This window comes from Amphichorda felina (assembly GCF_050947745.1).
Source record: "Amphichorda felina strain 45539 chromosome Unknown scaffold_3, whole genome shotgun sequence".
Classification (NCBI taxonomy): domain Eukaryota; kingdom Fungi; phylum Ascomycota; class Sordariomycetes; order Hypocreales; family Bionectriaceae; genus Amphichorda; species Amphichorda felina.
The window spans coordinates 603,385-621,878 of NW_028145047.1; the positions used below are offsets into that span (position 1 = coordinate 603,385).

General features: G+C 56.0%; 6 protein-coding genes across 6 annotated transcripts; 4 read left to right on the forward strand and 2 right to left on the reverse strand.

Annotated features, from left to right (window-relative positions):
• Window positions 1-639: 639 nt before the first annotated feature.
• On the forward strand, window positions 640-3,840 carry UBA1 (E1 ubiquitin-activating protein UBA1; the record flags this gene model as incomplete). The annotated part of the gene is made up of 2 exons (XM_083192340.1): window positions 640-3,051; window positions 3,109-3,840. The coding sequence occupies 2 exons, from the start codon at window positions 640-642 to the stop codon at window positions 3,838-3,840; spliced, it is 3,144 nt and encodes a 1,047-aa protein (XP_083051397.1).
• An 817-nt stretch (window positions 3,841-4,657) lies between these two features.
• Window positions 4,658-5,909, forward strand: ECM4 (glutathione S-transferase; the record flags this gene model as incomplete). Its single annotated transcript, XM_083192341.1, has 5 exons — window positions 4,658-4,660; window positions 4,719-4,877; window positions 4,937-5,245; window positions 5,297-5,559; window positions 5,615-5,909. 5 exons carry the CDS (start codon window positions 4,658-4,660, stop codon window positions 5,907-5,909), a joined length of 1,029 nt encoding a protein of 342 aa, XP_083051398.1.
• A 997-nt stretch (window positions 5,910-6,906) lies between these two features.
• On the forward strand, window positions 6,907-9,428 carry ACO1O0_002881 (uncharacterized protein; the record flags this gene model as incomplete). The annotated part of the gene is made up of 3 exons (XM_083192342.1): window positions 6,907-7,004; window positions 7,069-7,238; window positions 7,306-9,428. The coding sequence occupies 3 exons, from the start codon at window positions 6,907-6,909 to the stop codon at window positions 9,426-9,428; spliced, it is 2,391 nt and encodes a 796-aa protein (XP_083051399.1).
• A 588-nt stretch (window positions 9,429-10,016) lies between these two features.
• On the reverse strand, window positions 10,017-13,879 carry sec1 (Sec1-like protein; the record flags this gene model as incomplete). Its single annotated transcript, XM_083192343.1, has 7 exons — window positions 10,017-11,645; window positions 11,705-12,054; window positions 12,120-12,207; window positions 12,295-12,332; window positions 12,392-12,588; window positions 13,244-13,462; window positions 13,521-13,879. 7 exons carry the CDS (start codon window positions 13,877-13,879, stop codon window positions 10,017-10,019), a joined length of 2,880 nt encoding a protein of 959 aa, XP_083051400.1.
• A 729-nt stretch (window positions 13,880-14,608) lies between these two features.
• Window positions 14,609-16,298, reverse strand: ACO1O0_002883 (exonuclease V a 5' deoxyribonuclease-domain-containing protein; the record flags this gene model as incomplete). The annotated part of the gene is made up of 2 exons (XM_083192344.1): window positions 14,609-15,903; window positions 15,962-16,298. The coding sequence occupies 2 exons, from the start codon at window positions 16,296-16,298 to the stop codon at window positions 14,609-14,611; spliced, it is 1,632 nt and encodes a 543-aa protein (XP_083051401.1).
• Window positions 16,299-17,021: 723 nt separating this feature from the next.
• On the forward strand, window positions 17,022-17,759 carry ACO1O0_002884 (uncharacterized protein; the record flags this gene model as incomplete). The annotated part of the gene is made up of 1 exon (XM_083192345.1): window positions 17,022-17,759. One exon carries the CDS (start codon window positions 17,022-17,024, stop codon window positions 17,757-17,759), a length of 738 nt encoding a protein of 245 aa, XP_083051402.1.
• Between the last annotated feature and the right edge of the window lie 735 nt (window positions 17,760-18,494).

Sequence of the window (18,494 nt, forward strand, 5' to 3'; positions counted from 1 at the left end):
TGCACCTTGGAAAGCAGTCTGGGGGGCGACCTGGATGGAAAGGCATAGAACCAGATATCCAATCAAGGGTAAGAAGCGGGGCCGGACCAGAGCCAACAAACCCCACTTGGCGCATACCATGTCCCTCTGCCCCTCATCAGTCAGCGGCTGCCAGCTGGTGCTCTACAGTTGCCTGCGTCAGTGCTAGGTCCCCTTCTTCGGCACCTCATCCTACTCCAAACACCATCCAAACTTAACCTTCTGAAGAACGAACTTGCATTGCCCTTCTCTTCTTAGAACCCCCAACGGGCTTATTGGTACTGGTATCAGCGCCATCCCCGACGCCTCCAGACGACCCGTCAACCCGAGCACCCACGACCCAAACGTCATAAGTAGCCAGCATCTCTGGTGGGGTTGAGCTCGACCTGGTGGTGCTGGATCACCCGGAGTCGACCTCGCGCACGCCTCCAAGATTTCACCGCCGTCGCCCAAAATCGTGACGCTGGGGAAGCGGAAGCTCTCCAACGGAGAGGACCATCCATCTGTTAAGAAAATCATGGCTGTGAGTCCACCTCGCCTACTCCCCGCCGCGCCCTCACCCGCACCGGCGTTGCCTCGGCGACCTTGCTAACGACGATGCGTTCGTTCCAGGAATCCAAAATGAGTGATATCGACCCGGCCACCACCGTCCCGGTGGACAACTCGGTGGTCGGAAACACTGAGATCGACGAGTCCCTCTACAGCAGACAGCTCTATGTCCTCGGCCACGAAGCCATGAAGCGAATGGGTGCCTCCAACGTCCTCATCATCGGCCTCAAGGGACTCGGAGTCGAGATTGCGAAGAATATTGCTCTGGCGGGTGTCAAGAGCCTGAGTCTCTATGATCCGGCTCCCGTAGAGCTGTCGGACCTTTCCTCCCAATTCTTCCTGACCCCGAACGACGTCGGGAAACCGAGGGATACGGTGACTATTCCCCGTGTAGCTGAGCTGAATGCCTACGTGCCTGTCAAGGCGCATAAATCGTCCAAGTATGTCCGCCTACAACCTGTTTTTTGCCTTGAACCCCTCATCGCTGACAAATTCACCAGCCTCGAGGACACGGCCCAATTCGACAAGTACCAAGTTGTGGTACTGACCAACGTCCCGATTCAGCAGCAGCAAACGATCGCCGACTACTGCCACTCCAAGGGCATCTACGTCGTCATCGCCGATACATTTGGTCTTTTTGGCGCCATCTTTTGCGATTTCGGAGACAAGTTTGCCTGCATTGACCCTACCGGAGAGACCCCTTCCACCGGCGTCGTCGGTAGAATTGATGAGGATGGGTTGGTGACTCTTTTGGAAGAGGAGCGTCACGGAATGGAAGATGGCGACCATGTCACATTCTCAGGCATCGAGGGAATGGAGGGCTTGAATGGCTGTGAGCCACGCAAGATTACTGTGAAGAGCCCTAATGCCTTCTCCATCGGCGACGTTTCGGGCCTGGGAGAGTACAAGAGCGGCGGGGTGTACCAGCAGGTCAAGATGCCGAAGACTATGGACTTTAAGCCCTTGACAGAGTCCCTCAAGGATCCTGAGTTCGTCATGTCTGATTTCGCCAAGTTTGACCGACCACAGCAGCTGCACCTCGGCTTCCAGGCCCTTCACGCATTCCAAGTCTCCAAGGGCCGCCTGCCCAACCCGATGGACGACACCGACGCTACCATTGTCCTCGAGGCCGCCAAGAAGTTCGCGGCGGATCAGGGTGTCGAGGTCGAGTTTGACGACAGGCTTCTGAAAGAGCTGAGCTACCAAGCCAAGGGCGATCTCAGCGCCATGGCAGCAACCATTGGCGGCATTGCCGCACAAGAAGTGCTTAAGGCTGTCTCTGGCAAATTCCACCCCGTCAAGCAGTGGTTCTACTTTGACTCCCTCGAGTCTCTCCCAACGAGCGTGAAGCGCACTCCGGAGCTTTGCCAGCCGTTTGGAAGCCGATACGACGGTCAGATTGCCGTCTTCGGTTCCGAATATCAGGAGAAGATTGCCAACCTGAAAGAATTTCTAGTCGGAGCTGGAGCCATCGGATGCGAGATGCTCAAGACCTGGGCCATGATGGGCTTGGGCACTGGTCCGAAGGGTAAGATCTGGGTGACCGACATGGACTCGATCGAGAAGAGCAATCTGAACCGACAGTTCCTCTTCCGAGCCCCCGACGTTGGTAACATGAAGAGCGACTGTGCTGCCAGGGCGGTGCAGCGCATGAATCCCGATCTGAACGGCCACATTGAGACTCTGAAGGAGAGAGTTGGCTCCGACACTGAGCACATATTCACGCAGGCTTTCTGGAAGAACCTCGACGGTGTTACCAACGCCCTTGACAACGTGGAGGCGCGCGAATATGTCGATCGCCGCTGCGTTTTCTTCCGCAAGCCACTTCTCGACAGCGGCACCCTGGGGACCAAGGGCAACACTCAGGTTGTTCTCCCTGACCTCACCGAGTCGTACTCATCCAGTCGCGACCCGCCCGAGCAGTCATTCCCCATGTGCACCATCCGCAGCTTTCCCAACCGTATCGAGCATACCATTGCCTGGGCGAAGGAATACATGTTCGAGAGGGCCTTTGTCAAGGGCCCGCAGACTGTCAATCTCTACTTGACTCAGCCTAACTACATAGAGACCACAATGAAGCAGGAGGGGAACCATCAGGAGATGCTGGAGACCATCCGCAGCTTCCTTACCACGGAGCGCCCGCGCTCCTTCGAGGACTGCATCGCATGGGCTCGCCTGCAGTTCGAAACCGAATTTGTGAACAAGATCCAGCAGCTTCTCTACAACTTCCCGAAGGACTGCAAAACGTCGACTGGATCACCGTTCTGGTCTGGCGCCAAGCGCGCCCCTGATCCTCTCAAGTTTGACGTCAGCAACCCAACTCACCTTGGCTTCATTGTGGCAGCCGCGAATCTGCACGCTTTCAACTACGGGATTAAGGCCCCCAGCAACGACAAGGACTACTACATCAGGGAGCTGTCAGATGTCATTGTCCCCGACTTCACCCCGGCATCCAATGTTAAGATCCAGGTCGAGGAGAACGAGGTAAGCAAACATGGTACTTTATTATACATGCCGCGGCACATATTAACTATCCTACAGAACCAGAACCCTGCTGTGGACAACGACAAGGCCGAGCTGGACAAGATCATTGCGGGCATTCCTGACCGCACCTCGCTGGCTGGCTTCGAACTTACTCCTGTGGACTTCGAGAAGGATGACGACACGAACCACCACATTGATTTCATCACTTGCTGCAGCAACCTGAGGGCTGAGAACTACAAGATTGAACCGGCCGATCGACACAGGACCAAGTTTATTGCTGGGAAGATTATCCCGGCCATTGCCACAACCACCGCCCTTGTCACAGGTCTAGTCACTCTTGAGCTGTACAAGGTCGTTGATGGCAAGGATGACATTGAGCAGTACAAAAATGGCTTTGTCAACCTCGCACTCCCCTTCTTCGGATTCAGCGAGCCGATTGCCAGCCCCCAGACAGAGTACAAGGGAGCCGATGGAGAGATTGTCAAGCTGGACAAGATCTGGTCTCGATTTGAGGTTGATGACATGACTCTAGACCAGTTCCTGGAGTACTTCCGCAAAAAGGGACTCCATGTTGGCATGATCAGCTCGGGGACGTGCATGCTGTACGCATTCTTCCAGCAGGCCAAGTACAAGGAGCGCAAGAACATGCTCATGAGCCAGATTCTCGAGCTGGTTTCCAAGCGGCCCATTCCCAAAGACGATGTGGAGGTTGTCTTTGAGATTGTGGCCGATGATGAGACCGGAGAGGATTTCGAGGACATTCCCTATGTCAAGGTCAAGGTGCACTAGAGATTGGGTCGTAGGATGAAGCTATTTGTAGACGGTACATTGTTTGCGGGAGATGGACTCTCCGTCAGGAAATGAGCATTAGTAGACGAATATAACGCTTTCCCCTGTAGCCGTTAGTCTTCTCATCGCGAGTAAAGGATGTCCGGGTTTTGATATATCTAGCCCCCGTCATTCATATGTTGTCCTGTAGAAGTAGTGGCACTACTACGTGCGTAGCGCATCAAATCATGAGACGGAACAGGCGCCAGTGCCATACCATGCTATCTAATCGAGCACTCATGACTACCAGTTGCCCTATAGAATACCTTATCGCACAATAAAGCATAACATATTAATTGCCGGTATTCGACATGATAACTAAGAAAGCGGTACCTATTTGTCTTGCCTTATACGTGTTGTGGTCAAGGGTAGGTGGTAGGTTCCTTACGTCACGATTAGAAATGTCCTTACGAATAGCGTTGTGCCGCAATTCTTAGGTAGGTGGGTTTGATTAAGCATGATCACCTCATGATTACCGGATGCAGGTAGCAAGTCCCCGAGGTTCCAGAACTTTGACTCCTGATAGCGAGGATGAGTCGCTCTTGTATTAAAGTTCGATCTCTCCCGATTCTCTCTGTTGATGTTCATCATCTATTGTAATCCAATGCGACCTGTGCTTGTTTTGTCCAGAGCTAGAGTGCCGGTCATCGCTTCGAGATCATTCGTCTCTGTTCCAGCTGTGCATGGTACTACTACATCGAACCCCTCTTCCATCATCTCAGTACCACGTCCGGCCTGGTCTGCCCGTCTCAACTTCACAACGCAACAGCAAACCAGAATGGTAAGTCGTCGATGCTCCCTGGAACACCGTGCGAGATACTCATAGTTGGCGACTCAAGGCAAGCAAAATCACAGATTGGGTCAGCATCGCCGACAAGTCCGGCGAGTTTAAGCGTCAGGTGAGCTCGTTCCGCGACTGGATCTCGCGCGAGCCTGGAGCCAAGTACCCTCCCGAGAAGGGCCGATACCATCTCTACGTTAGCTACGCGTGTCCCTGGGTACGTTGACTAAACTGCATCTTGGACCTCTCGCTTCTAGTCCTGACCTCGTCGTGTAGGCCCACCGCACGCTTATCGCCCGCAAGCTCAAGGGCCTCGAGGATGTCATTTCCTTCTCCGTCGTGCACTGGCATCTCGGCGAGGGCGGGTGGCGCTTTGTCACCAAGGGCGAGGATGTCCCTGGAGAGAACGTGGTCCCGGATCCGATGGAGGGTCACGAGGAATTCACGCACCTGAAGGATGTGTACTTTGAGTCGGAGCCCGAGTACGCCGCCCGGTTCACGGTGCCCTTGCTGTACGACAAGAAGACCAAGAGGATTGTCAGCAACGAGAGCAGTGAGATTCTGCGCATGATTGGCACTGGGGTGGTGAGTTGCTCGCGAGCGGCGAGTTCTCTGCTTGAGCTGACAGCACACTAGTTTGACGACCTTGTGGACGAAAAATACCGTAGCATTCAGCTCTACCCCGAAAATCTGCAGAAGCAGATTGACGAAACTCATGCGTGGACGTATGACCTGATCAACAATGGCGTCTACAAGTCGGGCTTCGCAACCACGGCCGAGGCTTATGAGCGCAACGTCAAAGCCCTCTTTGAAGCACTGGACCGGGTAGAGAAGCATCTCGCCGAAAACGAGGGCCCATACTACTTTGGCAAGACCCTCACTGAGGCCGACATCAGACTGTGAGTTTGGACATATCCTCTGCCCTCTGATGATGTGACTGACATGGCCATCAAGATACGTGACGATCATCCGCTTCGACCCCGTTTACGTGCAGCACTTCAAGTGCAATCTGCGGGACATCCGCTCAGGCTACCCGCACTTGCACCTGTGGATGCGTAACCTGTACTGGTTGCAGCCGGCGTTTGGGGAGACGACGCAGTTCGAGCACATCAAGTGGCATTACACGCGCAGCCACACGCAAATCAACCCGCTGAGCATAACGCCCCTGGGGCCGCTCCCGAACATTCTGCCGTTGGATGAAGAGGTACCCGCTGTCAAGGTCGCCCTCGGGGCTGTAGGCAAGGTTTGAGCGGATAAGAGGCAATTGGAGAATCAGATCGCACACAAAGATTGGGATGAAATTTGGCCAAAATTGAGGAGGGAGGACGAGACGAGTCTGAATACAAGTTTGATCCAATTGACGACTCGTAGTAGTACTGTTTGTAGTACTGAGTACTTTTTATATGGCCTAATGTTGTATGAGCGGTGTAGGTATACAATACAGATACCTCTACCAAATTGCTTGGTTGGGTCGCGCCTGCTGGATGGAAGACGCACAGGGCAACGCAGCGATGTCTTTCGCCGCCACCACGGTCCACGGGCGCCCAACCACCACCGCACCACCATTGAGATTCCCTCCGATTCCACCTCCATCTCCCACGATCTCCTCACCAGCTTCCCCTAGTTACCCATCCTCACTTCCACCCGTACCGCGAGATAAAAATTTCGGTGTCGAAGCGCTCCCCTTGTCGCCGCCGTCATCTTCTGCCATCCACTTCAATCTGCTGCGCTCCGTTATCTTCGCACGACTCGTGCGCTTCAGCCGACCGCCTAAAACCATCTCCCAGCCTACCGACATCGCTGCCTTATCCTGTTGCGCCAACGGGCAGAGTTTCCGAATTGGCAGCCTCGGCTTCGACGTTACTCACGAACATCCTGCCAACCGCCCCGATAGAAACTATCAAGCACCCACCCAACATTGCGATCTGACCCCAAATCGATACCTACCCGACGTGAAGAGGCAAGCAAGCACCCACGCACACTAGTGGACCAGAACCCCCCATTCAGCCAGCCTTCCCCCCGTCAACAAACCGTCCCTCAAAATCTTGACCGCCTGCATCATCCAAGAATCCCCACGACTTGGCCTGCGCCTGCCGCAGCGACTGTACAGAATCCATCTCCTCGCCCCTTTTGACGACCTCAACATCGAGCCCCACTCTCCATCTGGCTGCAGACCCCTTGCGCGCGGCGACCGGTGACCGGCGACCGCTTTCAACTGATGCGCACGGCGCACAAACCACCCTGCTATGTCACTTAAATATAGCCCAGAGTTTCTGCTCTTCCTGCGCGACTCGCCATTATGCAAGAAGCCTGAGGGTCTACCACCTCAGGAGGAGTGGATGGGGTAAGACGATCCCAGTCACCGGTGACCTGCGCCCCTATCATGGGACTGACCTTTGCCTAAATAGCCCGCCTCCCGAACAGCAACCACCACGAACGCAGCACCAGCAAACCCGTAGTGGCCACAATGTCGCTTTCGGGGCCTTTGAAAAGCCTCGCCAAGGCGACGGGCCCCTGCTTGACCAAGCGAATAGGCGGCCCGAAGCCAATCGCCACGCTTCAAGGAATAGCGCAACCAGTCTGTCTACCCTGCGGAGTGCCCAGAATTCTTCTTTGGTTCTATACTGACTTGTTCGACTCCCAAGATCCTGAAGACATAGTCTTTGGCCCTCCACGAATGTCATTCGCATCATCGGGTCGGAATAAGGGGCTCGAAAACGACAAGACATCACGAGACAGTGACCCACAAGGTCGATTCAACAACCTTCGAAACCGTAGCGGCGACTTGGACGGAGATCGTTTCCGTGAAGGTCGGAATGCCAACCCGTTGAGACGCCGTGGTGAATCCACCGATCAAGATAGTGAAGGCTGGAGCACTGTCAAACCCCGTAAGAGCTTTGGCGCTGAGGGCGCTGAGCGCTTTCACGGTCGGATGGGCGGCAACTTTCGCGATGAGAAAAGGCCTTCCAGGGACGATCGTTTAGGACGAAGTTTTGATACGTTTGCCAGAGACGGCGATGAAGATGCTCGATCACGAAACAACGGGCTGGGCAAGGGCAAGCCTGACCCCTGGCACAAGGCTGAAGCTACCGAAGCTCGTGTGCCCGAGAAGCGAGAACGCATCGACCGGGCAAAGAGTTGGAGAGAACGCGAGCCAGAGCCCGATGCACCCGAGGACCACGGGGCTACTAGGTACGAGAACAAAAGATGGGGCCGAGAACAACGAGTCGAGCGTGAGCCCGAATGGTTTGATGAGCCTGCTGAGCCAAAGGTCGAGGGACGTACCCAGCAAGATTTCCAGAAGTGGATGGAGGAGATGAAGAAATCCAAGAGTGGTCAACCTGCAGCCACGCAGCCGGCTGCTATGCCAGCCTCGGAGTCGTCTGCTGAGTCTGCAAAGCCTCCTATGCGATCTCCCCCTCCGGCCGAAGCAGGCCCGGACAAATTCTTCATGGCTTTTGGCTCGACCACTGGAGTAGATGTTGCGTCGCCTAACGAACAGCCAGACGCGACTAGACCTAAGCCTGCTGCCAAGTCGTCAAGATTTACGTCGTTCTTCCAGAGCCATGACGGAGGCAAGCATGAGCAAGCCATGCCAATGGGTCCCCCACCACCTCAACAACCTCAATCTATGGGTGGACTGGCTGCCCTCCTGGGGGCGGCGGGACCAGCGTTAGGCGCCAATCCCCCAGATGAAGAGAAACAGGCTTTCCAGCAGCTCCTTGCAAAGCTGCAGAAGCAGAGCGTAAGCGCTACGCCGCCGGGCCCATCGCCATTTGCGGCTCCAGCCCCAAACAATGGCTCTGAGGGTAGTCGCCAGAACGTTGGCCCCTCGCCCTTTCAATATTCGCCAAGGGATGACCGTCACGATGGCCCAATGCCTCGTCCTCCTCCGCAGCACGCCCAGGAAATCCTGGCTCCTCGACCGCAACAGCAGTCTGCTCGTCCAGAACAGCTCTTGCAGGATCTGGTTGGGCATCACCAGCGTGTATCGAGCCAGGGCTCAGGTCGAGCCGATGCTCCCCATGCTGTCAGGAGTAGCAGCAACACGGAGTTCTTGATGAACCTCATGAGGCCAGCTTCCGACAGCCAGCGCTCGGACTCGGCCATGATGCGTGCCGCGCAGCAGGCACAGAAGCAGATCCCCCCCATGGTTCACCCCATTGAGCGTGAGGCCGAGTTTTCCCAGGAGAGCCGCCACGCCCAGCGCCACATGCGGCCGCCGCCACCACCGGGCTTCCCCATGGAGGAAGCGTTCCGTGGCGGTGAGGCTGATATCGGCCACAGCAGGCCAACTCAAATCCTCCAACGGCCTCCCCCGCCACCGGGGTTGGACCAGATGCCACCTGGATGGATGGGTGGCGGGCAGATGCCTCCACCCCCTCCTCAGCAGCAGCAGCAGCCGCAGCACCAGCCTCAGCAACCGCAGCATCAGCGCGGGCCTATGCTCCCTCCCCCTCCGGGACTTCCTGGCGGTCTAGGTCGCAATGGACACAATGGCCATAGCGGACCCATGCCCCATATGTTCCCACCGAACATACCGCCGATGCCGCACCCAGAGGCTATGGGCAACATGCCTCCGAGGAATATGGGTCCTCCGCCGCCTGGATTCTTCAACGGACCTCCTCCTCCCCACGGATTCATCCCCCCCGGCATGGGTGGATTTAACGGACCACCCGGCCCGGAGTCGTTCGTCGGATCGCCATTCGAGGCACGTGGGATGCCACCCTCGGCTGGTGGACGCGGGGCCAACTTTGGCAGGGGATAGGCTCACCACCCGGTCTCCGCCGAGGATGAAGATGAATGGTTTTTTGTCCCGAGAATTGATTGATTAGCAACTACACGATGCAGCCGCTACATGAGCTCGGGGTGTAATAGGCGCCGTCGGGCGTTGGCTTGCTATTGCAAAGTTGGGGTTACTAGGAAGTCTCCGAGTAGTATGTAGGTAGTTATGTCAGCTGGAATCAAGGAGATCCAGAAAGACTGGTGTGTCTCTTAGGCGTTATCGTAAGATGATGCCCCGATGTTTCCAAACGTGTGTATGTCTCATGGTGGTCACTGAACTCCTTTAAACAAAGGTCTCGTCATCAGAGTTATCATTTGTCCATATATACAACCTACTATCCACCTTCAACCCGTTGGAAACCATGCTAGGAAGCGGCAAAGCTAAGCATGATACTCAAGAAACAACGCCACGCTCCGCATATTAACTAATCTCGACGTGGAAACAGAAGCAACCCCCACGAGCACCCAAACAGGATGAACCACGGAACTCTTGAAACCTTGTTCACTTGGTCGTCCATGCCTACCGCCGACGACCCTCCTTTTCGCCCGAGGAGAGGTGGGTTGAAGAGCTCTACTTCTTCATGCCTAGGAAGTTGCGCCGCTTCTTCTCCTTGTGCAGTTTACCGTCGTCGTGATGCTGGTGGTTGCTGCTGCTGTTGAGGGACATGTTGCCCATGGCCTGTGTGGGCGGGGCGGGAGCCCTTGGTGCGCGGTGGGGACTGGGACCGCGGGCGTGCTGCTGTGGAGGGGGCTTCATGGCTCCCGGGGCTCGACCGGGGCCGGGCGCGGGCGCGGGAGCGGCGGGTTGCGGCGGAGGAGCGGGACGCTCAAAGAGATGGGCCGGGGCGCGAGGCTTGGGACGGTCGACGGGCAGGTCGAGCTGGCGCCTGCTGCGGCAGAGGTCGCCGAGCTGGCGGACGTAGAGCTGCGGGGTGAGCATGTGGGACGTGGCGAGGATGATGTCGCGGCTGCGCTCGCTGCCGACCTCGTAACATACGCGGCTCTCGCTGTAGGTGGCGCCGCCGGCCATGAAGACGATGATGCGCTGACGGTTCTCCGGAGGTCGGCGTCCGGCAGCGGCCCAGTTTGGACGTCCGGCGCGCAGGGAGCCGCCTTGGGCGATGAGCATGTCTTCGTTGGGGTCCATGGGTGGCTTGACATAGGGGAAGTCGGTCTGGTCGAGCGTGCCCCTGGTTACCGCCTCGAGCATGGGCTTGATGGCGGGTTCGAAGCGCGAGAGGTTGTACTCCTCGTTGACCTGTGCCGTCTTGGGGTCCTTGGGGAAAAGGACATTCCGCGGTTGCTTGACGTCCTTGAGGTCCTGGCGAATGGTTTGGCCGCCCAGCATCTCCAGGCTGGCCAGCACGTCGGCGTCTTGCTGGGGGAGGGAGGCGTGAGCCAGCAGACGCTTGATGTCCTCCATAATGACGCCGTTTCGGTATAGTACGTAGAGAATAATGAGGCGTAGCCTATCCGGAGGCTTGATTGCCTCATCGTCCAGCAGCCGTACTACCGAGTCTAACACGTTCTTTGGTTTCCTGTAGTCCTCGTCTAGACCAGTCGCCATGGTCTGCTCGGATGATGCAATGTCTGGTAGCTTCTGGTACTGGAATATGTTCATGCACTCCTGCGCCATGGTGAGATGCAGCGAGTACGCGTCCTTCATCTCCTGGAACTGAGGCAGTCCCGCCAACATGTCCCTGATAGTGTTAAGGCTCGTCGTGTCGGCGTTCTCGTTGGCAAAGTGGGGGTTCTGCTCGAGAAACTTGCGGAAGTCGCCCATCAGCTTGTCAATGGTGTCCTTCATGTGACGGTGCCTGTTCTCGACCCAAATCTTGTCCTTGTCGCTGAGCTCCATGTCTTTCTCCTCGGCTTCTGGCGTCCCTTGGTTGATGACGGTGCGGTAAGTGACCTTGTCCCCTTCCTTGATGGGGAGGAGATCATGCGCCATGGCCTGGTAGGTGAACTCGTGTACTAGCGGGGCCATAATGTCCATTGCCCGGTCGGTGATGATGAGGGTCGCTTGGGGTCGGTTCGACGGTGGAGGGAAGTTGGAGTTCCACTGGGCATACATGTCCAGTTCTTGTTGAACGAAATTGGCCAGATGCGAGCACAATACGGCGGCATCCCAGGCGGGATCTCGGGGCTTGTAGTATCTGACTTTTGGATATTCCCCTAGTGTTATACAGATGGCTGCAATCTGTCACCGGTCGTTAGTATGCCAGCCCTGTCCCTCTTCTCTTCACGTGCTAGACGAACCTTTTGTGCAAGGACCTTCAGGTGCGCGGCCACCAGCGAATCACACTCGCGGTGGTACAGGGTCGGGAAGCTCCAGGGGTCGCGAAACGTTATCAGGTGCGACTCGCGCGGGTAGAAGTCAATGAAGAGGGTCTTGGTACCGAGGCGCATCTGGCGCACGCCGGGGAACTCGTCAATCTTGCGACGGAGCTCAGCCTTGATCAGGCTCGTCCAGATAACGTAGGCGGAGCGGTATCTCCGGACCTCAAAGTCGGCGAGGAGGCAGTCGACGATATTCGGTTCGGGGGAGAGGATGTATATGGCGTCCATCTCGGGGTTATGCTCGCGACGATCCTCGATACGCTCGATTGCTGGGGTGGGTGGTCAGCCGGGCAGTCGCATTAGGGAGTAGGCATAGGGCTGGAGGTGGACGAACTCGCGATATTGTTGTTGAGAATATCATCTTCCTTGACGGCATTGTCGATGATCTTCTTGGAGGTACTGTCGACTACCAGGCATTTCCACTGGGGGTCGAGGGTCAAGTCAGCGCCTGGGATTTCGGGAGAGTCGGGCAGGGACAGATCGGGAGGGCGAGAGCCCGGCAGTCATACGTCGCCCTGTGTGATGTTCTTGATTTCCTGTACAATGGCTGGAACAGCGGTTAGCATGCTACACAATGGCTTCCCTGGGGAGGGCTGGTGGCTCTACCATCGCGCTGCTCCTGAATGACGGACAGCCCCATGTCGGGCAGGGCTGGGGCGGCTTCCTTTGCAGGAGCCGGGGGCGAGTGTGTCGCCGAGTCGCAAGTAAAAGAGTGAAAGAATGGTTCGGGCGCTCGGCCGGTCGTGGGAGGACTCGGGATATCGGAGAATGGCGAGGAGGGCGTCTGGAGGTCGGTGGAGGAGCTAGCCCGCTAGGTGGTGATTGTGGTTGAGGCGGGTGCTGCACTCTAGGGCGAGGCGGGGTGAGCCTTGAGGTGTGCTGTGGTCAAGGGCGAGTAGGCGAGGGAGTACGAAACGGGTGCGTTCTTGTGTTGGCGGGGTTCAAGGTTCAACAGTTGCAACCCCGTGGTGGGGACCATGAGCCTGTCATGTTCCTGGACGCTCTGAGACGGCCGGTGCATCACACAGTTCAGGCTGGGAATGGCGATGCATTGCCTGATGAATGTAAAAAATAGACGGCTGTGATTTGCCCGGCACTTGGAGGGTATTGGAGCTCAGTCGTCCACGGACTGCGCAGGCACAACCATGAGGTCATCGCCAAGGCAACTTAAAACATCCAGCATCGCTAGCGAGCAGAAGTGGCGCCAGCTTTACATCGCAATCATTTCAGTTCCATAATGGATCAATTTCGCATGGTGCATTCTCTTGAAAGGATACCGCAGACATAGTGGATTCAAGTACTCGTATAATCCCTTATTAAACATTATCTGCATTTCCTATTCCGTAGCAAACACGCTCGCTCCATGGCTTAAAGGAAGACATAGGTATAAAAATACAAGTATCACTTGGCCTGATAGGATCCAGCCTCCAGAGCGGTATCCGTCGGCATCGTACTCACGCCCTGCGAAAGTGCTCTATGATCCACGCCAAAAAGCACATGATGGGCACCAGCGCCAGCAGCAACCACCGTAGCTCGACGGTGAGCTTGGTATCCATCCAGCGCCGCCAGCGGCCCTGGGGTTTCCTATGAACGCACGTCTTGGTGCCAAAGACGATGCATCCCAGGCCCGGTTTGGAGCCACACTCGATGTGCTCCCGGCGCCGTTTCATCAGGAGCCTGGGCCAAAAGTTAGCTATCACAACTCTTGGATACATAAGGTGCTGTAGAAATTTACGGAACACTGCCACGGCAGAAACGCAGGTCGCTGCCTAGATCGCACCGCCGGTCATTGGGGCATTCTAGGTGGAGACTTCGGCGCTCTAGAAGCCACTCGACCTTGAGCCTGGTTCCCGTGTCGGTGAGGCTGTAGAAATGCCGGTTGGTATGCTTAAGCGACAGCGCATCCGGGTAGATGAGTAGCTTGGAAATGGCCAGGTGGAGCTCTGTCGGGAGGGACATGAGGGTCAGCTCGCTGCCCGAGTGTGTCTGTTGGACGGCATCGGGATCCACGACGGCCTTGATTTCGGCCTTGGATCCGCCGGTGACGGCATCGGCCGAGGCGGCGAGTGGCTGCCGAATGCGGATAGATGCCATAGTTGGTGATTATTGGAGTGGGCAGCACGTTGCCGCTGCAAGGGCGGCAGATGACGGCCTCTTTGTACCTGGCTGCTGCCTTGTGCTAGATGTCAGTGGAAGAAGAGGACAATCATCTCCTGCTCAAGGCCTGAAGCCTATGTGGTCTGGTTGTCTGGGTGCCTCGCTCGCCGTGGGCGTACTCTGTCTGGCGCTCAGCCCTTGCGCACCCCGTTGAACCGGGCACCAAACCGCCTGGTTTCAGGCAGCAGATCAACGCCACCCAGGGCCAAGTAAGCGGCCAGGCTGCCAATGATGGCTCAAAACAGCCCCAAGGCAGATGGTGCCGTATCGTATATGCAGGCTCCGACTAATTACCCCTGCTTCATGAGGCTTCATCCAGGTTCACCTGATTCACCGGCTTCACAGAGCGGTGGTTATGAAACCCATCATCTTAGAATTGGCACAAGTTGGTACCTGTCCTCGTATCCAGCGTGGCAGGGAATATGAGCTGGTCTTCCCAGCGCTAAATACGGATAGCAACTCATTAAATGACACATTAGAATGAATCACTCTTTTTTTGTTGCAGCCTGGTTCAAAATGGCGATGGGAATTCATGTTTCGCCGTTTATCGTAACGCTGCTTTCCAACTTGCAGACATCTCGCATCCGTGTGAGACTAACATATGCGCTTCGTAAATCATGTCGTCCACACAAGACAGTGTGTATCGCCCCCTTGCTATATAGGGAATCAACGCTGGCCACGTCTGGCCCACGTCTTCTGCCGCGCTTTCGTGATCAATTCTTGATCCATGCCCTCACGCCACGAGCAGTCCGCAGCAAACTCGCAGCTCTTGCACTTGAACGCCTCCTCAATGTCGACGCCCTTGGCTTTCCGTTCTCCCCGCCACCAGGCCATATACTTGGTCAAATACGCCTCCAGCGCCTGTTTCGAGACGGGGAAGTCATGCAGGTCCAGCTCCCGTCCGTCCGCCCGGTAGATGTACTGGACCCGCAGCATGTGGCCGAGCGAGTCTTCGCCCTCGGGAAATGAAAGTTGAACTTCTTCCTTGACTAGGGATAGAAGTTCCCGTAGGTTACTGTATTTTACCAGATCGGGCTCCACTGGTGTAGCGATCTCGGGGTGGCTCGAGAATGGCTCGCTCTGGGTTGGTTGCCCGGCACTCAGAGAGCTTGATGGCGGCTCGGTGGAGCTCGACATGGCATCGACAAAAATCTCATCATGGAGACTGCCAACCTGAACAAGGAAAGTATCTGAAAAGGGATCGTCGATGTCGAGTCCGTATCGTCGACAAACCTTGAAGTAGTCCAGCCTCCCAGCAGCCATGTCAGAGAGAAAGCGATGATAGAGCAAAAGTTGAATCTTGGCTGGACGAAGCAAAGCATTTGAAACCGGGGCTAGCGATCCCCGTGTCTTGACATCGGTCAGATAGATTTTTGGACGAGGCAGCGTCTCCTTGCCCTTCCTCTTAGGGGGGAAGTAGTCGATCAGCCTTGATTGCTGCGGATCCAGCTGGGATTCTTGAGTCGAGAGTTCTTCCTCAAATTCGGGATTGGGGTTCTCGGAGCTCACGCTGTCAATGACGCCATTGACGAGGTTGCCATCGACCATTCCCCAAACCTCGAGCTCACGGGTCAGGCCCGTGTCGCGGAGGGTGCGGAGGCCCTGTACCAGATTCCAGAGCCTGAGACCAAAGCCGTCCTCTTTGGTGATTATATCCACCTTGACGGTTGTATGGACCTCGTCTTCCAGCTTCTGATGGACCTTGGAGCCCTGCCTCATCGCCTGCGTGCGGGTGCGACGGCCGCCGGGCAGACGGGTGAGGGTATACTCGTACTGCAATTCACACCACACGCCGGATGTCAGATCACTGACGGTCAATGGCTTTCGAGGGTATGAGCGAAACTTTTGCAGGGGCGATCGGTCGTCTTCGTCGAAGGGGTCGCGATCAGTTGTATTGTTCGCTGGCCCTGGCGGCGTAGGTTCCTCGCTGCCAGGTTCGACGTTGGCCAGCGCTCGGCTCACTAGACGCTTCCAAGTCAGTCAGCTTCGCGGTAGCAGCTACGACTACTGATCACATACAATCGGGATAGGTGACGTCTTGATTGAGCGAGACTGGGGACGGCAAGATGCGGGATTGCGCCGCCTTGTCGCCCCTAGCACCGGGGTCAGTGAGGGGACCTCTATTCGCATATTTCTTAGGCACATGGGTGCGCGCATTATCGAGTATCGCCACATCGTCACCAGCGATGCTGTCGGTCTTGCCTGGGACCGCGTCAATCACGGATGTCGCCGCTGGTGGATGTCGAGTCGCCGGGGTGGGGTCGGCGGAAGCAAGTAGGATGAGGGCTTCCTCGTCGTCGGGCGTGAAGTCATATCCAAACTCAGAATCGCTATCTATGGTGAGCAAGGCGGCCATGACTGCCGCAGTGGTGATGATTCATGGTGGTGCGACCAGCGTGTGTGATGGTGGAGAGGGGCAATTCGAGGTAGACGCGATATAGGTACGGGCTCACGTGGGAATCCGCCACCAGGCAACAGTCCAACAGTACATGAAGGTATGTACCACCATTAGCGTTATCACCAATTCTCATCTCTCAACTCATCAGGGTGGATCAAGTATGACTATGCTGGCAATGGAATGAGATACTTGTTGCACTAAGTAGCTGTTCTTTATAGATTCTTACCTCGTTAATTGTAAATTCGTACTGGCGGCCAAGCGATCAGCAAAAAGAAAAAAAAAAACAGGACACCATCATGGTAATACACATGTCCGTATGCATGTTTGTATACAGACTCACGGGTATTTTTCGACATATATATATATATATATATATACTTCTATGCGTATCTTTGTGTATAATAGATGGCTATTGTATTATGTTTAGTAGATTCTACTCCGTATACGTACGTAGGTATTATACTGTATTCGTTGTTTGGTGTCTCGCTTTTTTTGCCGACCGCTTGATGGCGCAAGGGCCTTTTTTGGTGTGGTGGCGTGGCCCCACGTTAGGCAACCTTTGAAGTTTCAATGATGAGTGAGTGTGTCCCAACTCTTGAGCTTTTTCACTTCATCTGCCGGGCTGATCTTCTCATTCAAGATACGGCAACCGGCCCTCAATCGCATCACACCACAGAATGAATGGCCTCTGAACGCAAGGGCATTGGCGCCATGGCGACGCGACGCCCGAGAGACCACACCGACGAAGAGGATGAGGAAGATGATATCCCGCTGCACCGTAAGAGAGCCTTTGGCTCCGGCATCAAGCGCAAAAGGGTAGAATTTGTCAGGGCCCAGGAGGAAGATGAGACAGCTGCCACCGCCTCGGCGCGACGTGTGCAGGCTTCGGCTGTGGGCGACCTCTACGCCAGCGTTGTGCTGAGCGGCTCGAGCTCAGCATCCCCCGTGCCCAGCAAATCCGCGACGATTACTCCGACGGATGAAAAGGAGCCCGTCATGTGCCCAGTCTGCTCGCTGCCCATTACGGGCACGGTAGCGCAGCACAATGTCTCGCTCGCGCACCAGGTCAGCTTGGAGCACTCACACCCACCGTCGGCGCTGGACCGTTCCCGAATGGGTCTACGCGCGTTGGAAGCTCACGGATGGGATCCCGACGCTCGACAAGGACTTGGGCGCGAGGGTGACGGAGTGCGATACCCCATAAAGATGGCGGCTAAGGAGGATACATTGGGGGTTGGCGCGGTGATCCCGGAGAAGGGAAAAGAGGCCAAGCCCGAAGAGCCCAAGAAGCTCAGCGCCAAGGAGATAAAACTCCAGACCAAGAGGGAGAAGGAGAAGGCAGAGAGACTCCAACGGGAGATTTACGGAAGTGTCGACGTGGAGAGGTATCTGAGGGGTGATGGTGGCGATAGGTCATAACCGGTCGACAGCGGAATGGCTCAGGAACGAGACCTTGGGGCTTGCCGAGGGCCCGGAACTCTATCTGGAACTTTATCTTTCCGTCGCTGCCCCGAATTTTGATATTCAGGGTCTACACATCGGGCCGATCTCCATTTCTTGGGATGCTCGACATTTGGTAAAGCCGATGGGCTTTGGCGCTGCTGGATGACGGAAGCCTTGGCTCATCGGCTCACCTCCGCCGTATTCAACCGGATTATCCTCACCTGGATAATCACGATATGCATCCCCAGACAGCATGCCTGTAAACGACAGGTGGCAAACATCCCAGGCTACCTCAGCCATGGCTTGTTTGCGCCAATCAACATCGTACGGTTTCTGGGGCGTACCGGATTCGACTTCCTGTCATCCCAACAGACGCCTCTTGGCAAGCGATGCTAAATTCCTAGTTCATGCATAAACAGTGTCTCGGTGTCCCGGAACGGAGGTGGGCGGAGCTTGCCACCCCGCAACCACTTTGGTCATTCGGCATCTCCAACTTCCCCACACAGAACGAAACGAAACTACATAGTACACCCCCATGTTTTCTCCGCCTAACTTCTAAAGCGATCGCGGGCCCGTGGCGGCATCAGGCCCGCAGGACCGAAGCCGGTATGAATAAACGGCTTGTTCGGGGAACTGCCCATGGTCCAGGACCACCGGCCTCCAATTATTGCCCCTGCCGAGCATTGCCCGCAGGAACGGACCAGGAGTCAA